This window comes from Galeopterus variegatus, unplaced genomic scaffold (genome assembly GCF_000696425.1).
Source record: "Galeopterus variegatus unplaced genomic scaffold, G_variegatus-3.0.2 Scaffold3419, whole genome shotgun sequence".
NCBI classification, from domain to species: domain Eukaryota; kingdom Metazoa; phylum Chordata; class Mammalia; order Dermoptera; family Cynocephalidae; genus Galeopterus; species Galeopterus variegatus.
In genome coordinates, this window is record NW_007729530.1 from 66,921 (window position 1) to 79,241 (window position 12,321).

At 41.7% G+C, this 12,321-nt stretch overlaps 1 protein-coding gene across 1 annotated transcript in view; it reads left to right on the forward strand.

Moving 5' to 3' along the window:
• Positions 1–12,321, forward strand: part of APBB1IP (amyloid beta (A4) precursor protein-binding, family B, member 1 interacting protein) — a 52,357-nt gene that overhangs the window by 12,219 nt on the left and 27,817 nt on the right. Inside the window, exons 5-6 of the mRNA XM_008585000.1 lie at positions 5,019–5,178; positions 7,033–7,154. Coding sequence (XP_008583222.1) covers positions 5,019–5,178; positions 7,033–7,154 — 282 coding nt within the window. The remainder of the gene's footprint in view (positions 1–5,018; positions 5,179–7,032; positions 7,155–12,321) is intronic.

Here is a 12,321-nt window from a genome sequence, read left to right on the forward strand (position 1 = left end):
TAAAGTGTTAATAATAGTTAATTTGGCAAATTAAGGGAAAGATGAAACGGTCTTCATCTTATGTAACAGCTCTGACACTCATTACGAACTTTTTACTTAACAGTTGGGTGAATTGTCCTTTTTGTAAAGGCTTTGCACTTTATATTCCCACGGCCCTATTACAGTTCTTTGAATGAAGGTATTCAGTACTTGTTGATTGATAGTCAATAAACATGCCTTGACTATCCCTGATTCACACTTTCAAAGTTCTTCTAGAAGCTTCCTTTCAGATCAGTCTGGTTCCATTCATTCCAAACACGCCTAAACGTCTTTACCATTTTTCTCCCCTGCTCTCCACATGTAATTAGATTCCCTGGTCAATCACTGGAATTATACATCCTCCCTGCCTTTCCCTTCTCTCGGACGCTAGTTAAACCCACCCCTCCTCCTCAGTCCTGAGCCCTCAGGGCTGCCTGAGCTTCTCTGGTCCAATGCTCTTCCACTAACTTACAAAATCATTTGTACCTTGTCCTTGATTTTAAAACTTCCAAAACCTCTTTTCTCATCCACCTTCTCAGTCAATGATTTTGCTGCCCATTTCCCTGAGAAAACAGAAGCAATCAAAAGGAAAGTTCAACAAGTTGGTCTCACCAACAGGTTTACCTGCTTACCTTCCTACATCTGTGCACACATATCCCATATTCTTTCCTGAAACTATGGATGAATTGTCAACTGCTGCCTAAGACCAGCCTCTCCTCTTGTGCTCCGGTTTCCATTCTCTCTTCTTGTCCTCCTTTGCTCAGAAGTCTCCAATGGCTGCCCATCTGGCACAGTGAAGCCAAATCCTCACGGTGGTCTACAGCCCCTGGATGATCTGGCTGCCCGCCATCTTCCTGCCTCCCCTCCCAACCCTCTCTCCCTTGTTCACCTCATTCTAGCTACCTGGTCTCATGGCTGCTCCTCAAACCCTCCTCCATGACCTTAGCCTGGGGACCTTTGCACTTGGTGGTCCCCCTGCCTCTTCCCCAGATTCTCAGTAAGTTCACTCTGTCCCTCTTTTCAGTCTTTGGTCACCTTCTCAGTGAGGCTCTCCCTATGTAGCAATGCACACACGTCCCCAATACTCCCTATCATACTACTTTGTTGTTCTCCTCAATGCTGATCGCAATCCTACATATTTATCATATTTATTGCCTATATCCCCTCCCCAAGCCCACAGAAGCCCCTCCAAGGGGTTTGTCTCTTTTCTCCACTGATGCCTCCCCATGTCTCAGAACAGGTGCCAGGGATACACAGAGGTGGGCACGGCAAAGGCAGAGTTCAATTCTAGTGGGGAGGTGAGTGCTACAAAGAAAGTAAAGCAGGAAGAAGTGATGGAGTGTCCAGGCAACTCTCTTAGATGGGTTTGCTGATGAGCAGGAGGACGTAGCCCTGGAGCAGAGACCTCCAGCCAGAAGCAGCTGCTCCATGTGGCTGTGCAGGGGCAGCCCCAGCAGAGGGAACGTGAAAGACGCTCAGGAAAGAATGGGTTTGGCAAGATGGAAAAAACAAACTGCTGTGTGGCCATTGCTCATTGAGCTGTTGGTTGAAAGCAAAGGAAGGAATCAAGGTCAGAGCAGCTGATGGGAGCCACAGAGATTCACAGGCCAGAGAAGGAGTTTGGATTGTATTATAAGTGCAGTGGGAAGCCATCTGAGGGTTTAAACAGGAGAGAATGAGATGAATAAATGGTTTTTAAAGATCACGTTGGCTGCTAAGTGGAAAATAGATTGTAGGGGTAAAGGATGAGGGTAGGTAGTCTGTTCTGTAGCTCACTCTAGCACAAAAGCTGACACATAGATAAACGTGTTGAATTGAGCTACAGATGGACAGTAGGTGAGGCTGGGCTGTAGCAAGTCACTGACTCTACCTTTGGAGATAAAAAGACAAAAGAAAATGAGTAAAAATAAAATTCATAATTAGACTATTTCAAAGCACTAGATTATTTATAAAATGAGGGCCACCTTGTATATGTTTTCAGAGGGAAATGAAAAGAGAAGTTGTTTCTTAGATAAAAAGATAGAACTGGGAGATTCAGTCTGTGCACTCAGCTGGGGATTAAGAGAACGGGAGGAGGTGGCAGCTGTGTCCTGCCATGTAGCAGAAAGTGAGAGAACTTTGCCATAATTTAGTTTAGATGAATTATAACAGTAAACACAAAGCACGCCCTGCCTTGATTCCACCAAGACGATGTAAAGCAGAAGCCACTCTGATGGGTGGGAAAGGAAAGAAAATTATGACGATGAGTCGTATATTCGTTCTGATTTCAGACACTCCAAATGTATTTCTTAAAACAGAAGCCTGTCTGTGGCACAGAGTTTTACAAAAATAACTGAGACATACTCGTACATCAAGAAAGTAATTGAAATGAACTCACACATAATCTGCAACATGTTTTTAAAGGATAGAAATCAAGTCATCTGAAGTACTTTGCCCTCAAGTATTCTGTGGGGTGTTGACATCATTTTGAATTATGAATAATGTACACAGCTTGTGGTACAAAGCTTTTGGAACTAGAAACAGAATCAGACTCATTCATTACTTTTATTTATTTGGTTTAAAGCTCTGTGACACAGGAGAACAGTTCCATTTGTAAATCTTATTGTACAAGAAAAAAATATGCTGTTAATGATTTAGGGCTAGGATATTTTTGTGTTACAGCTTGTGAAAGAAAAAATAAGAAACTCTAAAAACTGTAAAATATTTAATGGATTAGAAAGGTGAAATTTTTTCATTCTTGAATATTTTGTCCCATATCATATAGTGTAAATATGAAAAGGACTTAGCTTGTTAAATCACATTACTGTAATTTAGTTGCTAAGTCACATAACATGACTATGATTTAGTGTTGTTATGTGTTGGTATAGAGCTACTCCTCAGCTTTCAAATGTGGTGGAAGCTGTGAAGAAGAGTAAATATAATTTCTTCTTTTTAAAAGTCACCAGCTTTCTCTTGGTTTTTTGTTTGTTTTCTAAATTCTATAATTGTGGACATTCGCAAGTATGTCTGGATTAAATCTAGTTGGCAATCTCTGCAAAAAAAAAAAAACTTGCATCACTGTCAAATTATGTGGTTTAGTATTTTTTTCTATATATATAAAAAAAATACTAACATATGTTTTATTTTCCCAGGAATTCCTAAGCAGAACTGAAATATGGTCCAACATCATTCATGTTTTTATCAGGAAGTTTAAGTTTTCTAAGCCCTAACATTGGTAGTGTTTCTTAGTACAAGTAGCTGTTTTACAGTAATAATTCTCAGCAGACAGCAGGAAGTATGCCTTCCACAGAAAATAAATCATAGTGAGGACTGCTGTTTGAGGAATTTCTGTTGTTCCATGCAACCCTCCCTGACTCATTTCTATGGTCAGATGAATACATCTTTGACACTGTGGTACTTAGGCCTGTCATTCTAAATACATCAAAAAACAAACATAGGGAAAAAAGCAACTATCCAACTACAGGTTTCTAGGCTACAGGTTTTCAAGGGAAAAGAGTATTCTTAAGGCAAGCCTTGGAGAAGGGTCTAATTTGAATGGTCCCCAGAGGAAAAAGTGCACTCTTAACAATGTCTACATTTTTGATTCTTAGGGGTGGTGGGTGTTGGGAGGAGGAGGTGTTGTGTGGGTGTTTCAACTTGTGGTCTGGCCTTCTTACCCAGATTTTTATCACCATGCACAACCTTCCGTTGCTAGCAGTAACTGCATAACAATCTACAGGAACTATACTCTTCACTCTGTTAACTACACAATGTTTTCAAGGTCAGGTTTGGTAGGAAGGGGACAGAAAGGACATGTTCCCAGCTGCTCAGAACCTAACCCAAACTTTTGGAGAGGAAGAAATGCTACCAATTTTATGGCCTCTCTTTCCTTTCCGGGTCATCTAATCACTTTTTAAATAATTATAAGTCTCATTGGTAAATAACCAGGTCCAGTCCTAGGCAAATGCACTACAAATATACAGGTATCAAAGAAATCCAGACCCTAGCTGCATTACTTCATGAATTAATTCTGTTATATTACAACAAAAGCGTGGTCTTTCTGGGGGATCAGGAGTTTTACTAACTGACAAGTTGCCTACAAAGAGCCAGTGATATCCTGCGTCCTTATAAGAAGTAAATTCTGTTCCCGCCAAACCTCCAGATTTGGAATGAAATCCCAATCGAACTACCAATTTGACTGTGAAATCAATTCAAAAGATTTTTTTTTTAATGGAATAAAAAGGAAACAAAATCAATCATTTGCCCACACGCCTCCAGAGCAGCTCATTTCTCTGTCTACATTCATTTCACTCAATCCACCTCTGATCTCAAACGTGCTCTGCTGTAACACAATCCACCTCTCAGTAAGGTCCCTCAGGGACACTGCATCACAGTGTGCTCTGCGGACCTTCAAAGACTTGTAGATTAACCAGCTGGGTCTTACATGGTGTCTTCAGACTCTTGGGTTGCATGAAATGGGACCCAGCTCCAGCTGAGCAAAAGGGAAGAATTTATTATAAAGATACAGGCATGACTTTCAATCAAGAAATGCTGTTGGGCCCCAGGATGAAACCAGAACAAATAACAGAAAAATGTTGGGAAAGCAAGAAGTCAGAACTTCTTTGGTTCTGTTTTTTTTCTGACTCTCCAACCAGAATGCAAAGCCTCCACAGGCTGGGGAGGGACTGTGTCTATTGCTTGCTTTCTGTTTTTGTGAAGTGGTTCTCACCACTTCTCCACCTCTGACTCTCCAACCAGAATGCAAAGCCTCCAAAGGCTGGGCAGGGACTGTGTCTATTGCTTGCTTTCTGTTTTTGTGAAGTGGTTCTCACCACTTCTCCACCTCTATATTCCTAGCACCTAAAACCAGTGTCTGGCACACAAATCAGGTTATATTGAGTGAGTTCTCAGAATACATTCTTACTTAAATTTGCAGAAACAATAGCAACTTTGAAACCTTAACCTTAGTGGCCTGCTCCGGTTTCTTAAACTTACTGGCTGCTCCGTGGCTTTATCCTCAGCTCATCATCAAGGTGCACATGAATGACAACAGCACAAAGTCACTGATGGTGGACGAGCGGCAGTTGGCCCGAGATGTTCTGGATAACCTTTTTGAGAAAACTCACTGCGACTGCAATGTAGACTGGTGTCTTTATGAAATATACCCAGAGCTACAAATTGGTAAGTCCCAGCCCCAGCAATGAACTGCAAAAACCTTGTGGGTTTGCTTTATGATGGGCTTTGGTCTATTCTTAAGAAGAGCTTAGTTCAGGGCTCTCAAGATATCCCATTTGTCACTTCCTTTGTGGCAGATTTAGTGCTTGTCTCATTTCTTTGTGCTGAAGAGACTCGGATTGCAGCAGGTGGCCTGACCTTGGGGGATGGAAGCATTATTTATTATTGCCACCTCTCCAGTGGTTCCATAAGGGAAAGAAAGTGGCAGGATGGTGCTTCTTACTGCGTGCTTAGGAAGCTGAGCAGATTGTGGGAGAGCCCGGGTATCTGCCAGCTAATGTCTCTTTAGAGGTCACTCCTCAAACTACAGTGTGACTCTGCCTCAGGCCCCACATTCGTGCTCATCTCCCCTTCCTCCTTCCACACTCGCCTAATCTCTGACACTGTCTAGAGGAAGAGGCTCAGCCCCGGAGAGCAAGGGACAGTTGGTAGAAATTGATGGAATAAAAAAAAAAAAGCACAAGGCAATTAAAGAAATACTCTGTTAATTCTCATACACAATAGCACTCACAGGACAGTTGTCTCCCAGAAGAGCTGAGTGGAAGACACAATCACCTGTTTTAGAAGCTTTGGGTGAAAGTTTTTTTCTGGAAGAAATGGTCTGCAGTCGTCCCCCATTATCCCCAGGGCATGTGTTCCAAGACCCCCAGTGGATCCCTGAACCACACATAGTACGAACCTGATTGCCATCAATCAAAACACATTTCTGTTCGTGTCCTCCACCCACAAATTTAGTGCCTTTTCCATCTTAACTAAGCACTGACCACGCACCGTGGCTGTAGCATTTGCAGTTCGTGGTCCACCAGCAAAACTAGCACGAATTTCTTTCTCCTTCACAGTATCATGGATAGAAAATTCATTCTTACTGTAGGTCTTAGGCAGCCTCAGCATTTTTTTTCTATCTTTTTAGTTGAGAACTTTCACCTTTTCACTTAAAGGAAGCACATTACACCTTCTCTTTGGCACATCCAAATTGCCACTCTCTTGCACGTTGGGGCTATGATGAAGTAACATAAGAATGACTTGAACACAAGCTCTGTGATCTTGTGGCAGTCTGTCTGATCACCAAGACAGCTACTAAGTGACTACAGGGCAGGTGGCGTAGACAGCGTGGATCTGCGGGACCAAAGAATGATTCACATCCCGGTGGGACAGAGCGGGACAGCACAAGTTTTCCTCATGCTTCTCAGAATGGTGCACAATTTAAAATTTATGAGTTGTTTGTTTCTGGAACTTTCTATTTAAGATTTTCAGACCGAGGTTGGCCAAGGGTCACTGAAACTGCAGATAGCAGAGCCACAGATAAGGGGGACTACTTTAGACTAAGACAGTCCCTTGAAGTTTTCTTCAAGTCTATGAGGCAAGGAGAAAAATGAAAGCCTGCCTTCATGTTTCAGTTTGGTTCAGGTATTTGTACATTGTTTTTAGAGTCTTAGGGAGTGATGTTTTTAGGGTACACATTGGGGATCTCGCAATTTCATGCCTTATTGTCCTCTTCACAGATGGGATATTTGCCTCCACCTTGGGACTATTTAGAGCAAAAAATGCTAGCATGAAAAAAGTGTGATTGCTGAGCATTGTCACTGTGTGTTATGGATTTTTTTATGCAAGATAAATTGAAGATCTGACACTGAAAGATAAACATAATAGGGATATAACAATGTGACATTATGTAAGAATTAAGAATTTTAGAAGCCTTGGTGAAAATTATGAAGCATTGTGTTTAATTCAATAATAGCTTGTATCGCAGCTGGAAACCATGTCTTGGATCTGAAAGAATAGCTTTTCTTATTTTATCAGAGAGATTTTTTGAAGACCATGAAAATGTTGTTGAAGTCTTATCAGACTGGACAAGAGACACAGAAAATAAAGTGCTATTTGTGGAGAAGGAAGAAAAATATGCTGTATTTAAAAACCCCCAGGTAAGATGACCTGTATACTCATATTGTTAAACTCTATAAGGTATGGAAGATTTTTTTTTAATGTCACCTGTGTACTAACCACACCATTTATTATCTCAAAACTATCACAAATGTATTCCTTTGAAATAAACACAAACTCTTAGGCCATAGGTAAACTAAAGCCCTATGCAGGGTACAGAAAGAAAAGAATCCACTTCGTTTCTTTTCATTTAAAATCCCAAACATATCTATCTGTCATTTAATCTTCCTCTTCTGTCCCTGTTTCTGTTTGGCTCCATTACTCCAATATACCTTAATGCACTATTAGTCATTAATGCTTCCTGTTTTAAAGATGCTCTTTTCTTTGTTATTCATATTTGGTGCTTATTGATGCTGGAATAACTAAAGGGAGCTATGGATGAGGAAAAATATTACTTTTTCTCCCCTACAGGGTCCTCATGCCCAGCTGGTACTACCTCTTTTGGGGAAAGTGGGGTGGAGCAGTAGAATGTTACTATCCTAATAAAAGCAACTTTATTTAAAAAGCGCACTGTGCAAAAATCATTGATGTTGCCTGTGAAGGAGAGAAAAGATTTCTTTTCTCACCCATCACTAGGTTCATGGCTGAGGCCCCTATAACAAAAGACAGATTAACATGAGAAAAGCATGCAAATTTATTTAATATAAGTTTTACATGACCCGGGAGCCTTCAGAAATGAAGGCCTATAAAAATGTGGAAAACTGTGTATTTGTATGGACAGTCATGCAGAAGTATGACTGGAGGACAAAAGGGTATGATCTAATAGGAATAAACTAGGGAAGCCAGCAAGGCCTGTTTGTTCAGATTCTTCTTTGTGTGCCTGTGTCTTCGGACTTAAGGACATTCCTTTCCTCTCGGTATAGGGCGCATCTGTCGTGAAGGTCTTATGACCTGCTTTAGAGGAAGGTCAGAGAATTCTTTATGGCCTGCTGTAGGGGAGAAGGGTGGGAGAAGGCCAGAGACACCCTCTTGCTTCTGCTGTTTGCTCAAATGCCAAGGTGCCATATATTGGGGTACCGTGTCCTGAACCCCATCACCTGAATCAGAAAGAGAGATCTGAGGACTGAGGACTGGGTCTGGAGATGGCAAATTATTCCTGTATTAACATTAGCCATTCTTACTGCTAAAAGAGAGATCTGAGGACTGGGTCTGGAGATGGCAAATTATTCCTGTATTAACATTAGCCATTCTTACTGCTCAGAGAAGGTGTTGGTCAAGTCAATTCATGTAAGATTGCGAGCTTACTGTCCTGCTTTTTATTTCTTTTAATAACTTCTCTTTTCTGACTTCAAAAATACTATCAATTTTTTTTAAGTTGGAAAATTCAGAAACATGTAAAAAAGAAACTTTACATCACCCATAATCCTACTCTCTAACAAGGTAATCACTATGGATATTTTATGCAATTTTTATTCCATAGATTGTTCTGTTTCTTAACTGAAATTTGGTGGTGGTTCTGGTTTACTGTTGGCTGCGCGAGTAAGGAGCAGAGAGAGGAATGCTGCTTCCTCTTCCTCTCGGGTGCAGAAGGGTCCCAGCCACAGCCTGCCAGCCACTGCAGGAGAAAATTACCTCTTGACATCTATATCAGTCCGTTTCTGTTACTTAAAATAGAAATACCAAAAACTGAGTAATTTTCAAAGAAACCATACTTATTGCTTACAGTTTCAGAGGCTGGGAAGTCCAACGTCCAGAGAACACATCTGGTGAGAGCCTTGTTGGTGGGAACTGACTCTTCACAGCAAAGCAGCATGTCACATGGCAGATGGAGAAACAGAGAGAGCTTCTCATGTGTTCTCCTCTTAAAGCCATCAGAACCATGCCCATGACCACCACTGAACCATCAATGGATTAATCCATTGACTAGGGCATGGTTCTCACAATCCAATCACCTTTTCAAGGCCCTGCCTTTCAATTATCATAATAGGATTTCCCACACTCTTAACACTGTTGCAGTGAGGATTAGGTTTCTAGTACATGGACTTTAGGGGACACAATTCAATCTATAGCAGCATCTTTCCTCCATTTACTTCCAACCTCCCTCTACCCACCAAGGACAATCTTTAACCACCCAGGAAAGTCATACAGTAACCACCTTTATGGTCCCTGGTATGAGCTACTGTGTTAAAGGAAGGTCTACCCATGGCTTTGGTGCCCTGGTCCTCTCACTAGCCAGTGTGGGCATGTGAGTGAGTATCAGTCAGTGTTTGATGCATAAAAAACAACCTCAGAATCCCAGTGGCTTATAGCAACCAACTCTCCTGAGTCTGCAAGTCATCTGTCCTTGGATCCAGAATGTGAGTCGTATTCGGGTAGTTCCACATGTCTTTTATTGTCCTTGGACAACATATACCTGTGACATGTTCTCCTCGTGGTGAATGGCAAGAATGTGGGCAAATGAGGGGAAAGACATATGCCTCTCGAGTCCTCTGCTCAGAATTGGTGTATTGTCCTTCCACCCACATGCTATTGGCCCAAGCAAGTCCCATGGCCAAACCCAACACAAGCAAAGCGAGGATATAACTTTATCCATTCTAGGGGAAGCTACCACACAGTCACCTGGCAACAGGCATGGGCACGTACTGATGCAGGAAAGCAGAGAATTGGGAGAAATGGTCTCATCTTCATTCCAGTGGACTGCATTAGTCCCATAGCTCTAGCCAGACTGTTTGCTCACTGGTGCTCCAAAGACACGTAATATTTAACAACCCCTGTGCCTCTGCATGCTTTTCTCTTGCCTGCAACGCTGTCCTTATTCTTTTTTCCCAGTCTGAATATTGAACATCTTTCAAGGCCTAGCTCAAACTTTGACCTCCTCTGTAAAGTTTTCTTTGACCATCTTGGCCCATAGTAACTTCTTCCTCTCTGAAAATCTACAGAACTTGGCTCATTTTGAATTTATGTAGTGTCACGTATCTATGGAAACATAGTCATCTGTCTATTGTATCTACCGTCTATCTCTACTTACCTCCTCGATGTGATAGCAAGCTTCCTAAGGAAAGGGATATTTTACACGTGTAAAGGGTCTTCACAAATATTTATACATGGACTGATAACTGTTTGCTTGATTTATTCCAAGAAGGTGATATTTAAAAAGTAATGTATTTTGCTGTTTCTTTCTAATCCAGCTGTCCCCAAATCTTGCACTCTCAGAAACTGTGAGAAAAGGGAGCAAGCTGTGACCAAAAAGTCTCATTTCCCATTTTAAAGTTCCTTCATTATTCATGTCAGATTTGTCCCGTTTCCACTTGCAACAAATCATGATTAAATTTTGAGTTCTGCTGCTGGCTACAGAGAAGCCCAAACTGAGCTAGCTGACCCCACCACAGGTGACATCTCTGATCCAAGAACAATCAGCCCTAGTCTAAGGATAGTCCTCCGCCAGCACAGATTGTGTTTTTGCTTTTTCATTAAAACCAAAACAAAAACACAGGGTAGCATTGTCACTTAGAAGGCCAAACGTGATGCAGAAGCTGAAAAAGAAGAGAAGCATGTCAGAGAGAGTTCGCAGAGAAGGACGCAGCTGCAGATCCCGGCTCGTTAGGGTACAGTTTAGACAGATACGCTCTTCCCTTAACTGTCTCTGAGGAAGGTGACACATGCTCTCCTTGGCCCAGATGATGAGGAAAAAGACACGCTATGGAGTCTTCATCATGTTCTCTGCTCATTCTTTCAGTTAATCATACATGATTCCTATATTTAGGACCCTAAATCAAGGACTGCTTTCTAGCAGCTCTCCCTATATCCATTCTTAGGAACAGGCCATCTCATGTTGGGTCACAGTGTTTTTTTATTGGGGGAAATCATACATAACATAGAATTTATCATTATAACTCTTTTCAAGTGTGCCCTTCACTGGTATTAATTACATTCACATTGTTGTGCTGGGTTCTCTCCTTCAGTGTTTAGAACATTTTAGTACTTAGAAAAAATTATGAAAAACTCAAAGCTCTGCCACTAATTGGCCTTTGGCTAATCGCCTAATCCTCTGTTTCCTTACCTGTGAGACCGCAATAGCAACAGCAGGTACGGTAGGGGATTCTCGTAAGGCCTGAGTGTTGAGTTCTGTCACGTAGTATATGTTATCTGTCAAGCCAAACCTGTAAAATTAAAATAGTTTTCGGAATTCTATACAATAATCACACCAATTCACAATATACTGTTTGTTCAAATAACAAGTAAAAGTAAAAAGGTCTGAAAAAACCCTATGAAAAGCAAACTTCTTTTCTGTAAGAATTAGCAAAGGAATTGTACTTGAATTATTTCCCCTATTTAAGTTAGCAAATCACCATTTTATGCATTCTAAGAGATGTCCTCATTCTGTACTTTTTTTTTTTTTTGCCTGTAGTTTGCTTCCTAACTTTCTGTCCAGTACACTTGGTGCTCAAATTTCAGTCTGCATAAAAATCATCTATGAAGCAACCAGAGGGCCGAGCCCGTGGCGCACTGGGGAGAGTGCGGCGCTGGGAGCGCAGGGGCGCTCCCGCCACGGGTTCGGCTCCTATGTGGGGATGGCCGGTGCACTCACTGGCTGAGTGCGGTGCAGCCGGTCTCAAAAAGGACAAAAAAAAAAAATCATAATATGAAGCAACTGGAATGCAGATTTCCAGGCCTCACCAGAGATATAAGATCAGTAGGTTGGGAGCCCAGGAATATGCATTTTATTGAGGATCAACGTAGTCTGGGGATCACACTTGGAGAAATACTTCTGTGGTGTAAACAAACATTTGTGTCTGCATTTAGGAGGGTCACTTAACTTAGTCACTGTACTCCTGAAGTATATTTTCTACTTTTAATACATTTTTTCACATATTATTTTATAAAAGTCTACATTTGGAGGCTGGCAGGTTAGCTCATTGGTTAGAGCATGGTGCTGCTAACACCAAGGTCATGGGTTCAGATCCCTGGTAACAGCCAGCTGACAAAACAAAACAGAACAAGAACAACTCTACATTTTTACATAAAAATCCTCAACACTCTCATAATATCCACTGTGTGCATGCATACATCTGCTGTACTGATCACATAAAAATGAGTCCCTGGGGCCGGCCCGGTGGCGCACTGGATAGTGCACCGCTTGGGAAGCACAGCGGCGCTCCCGCCCGAGGGTTCGGATCCCACATACTGACCGGTTCCCGCTCACTGGCT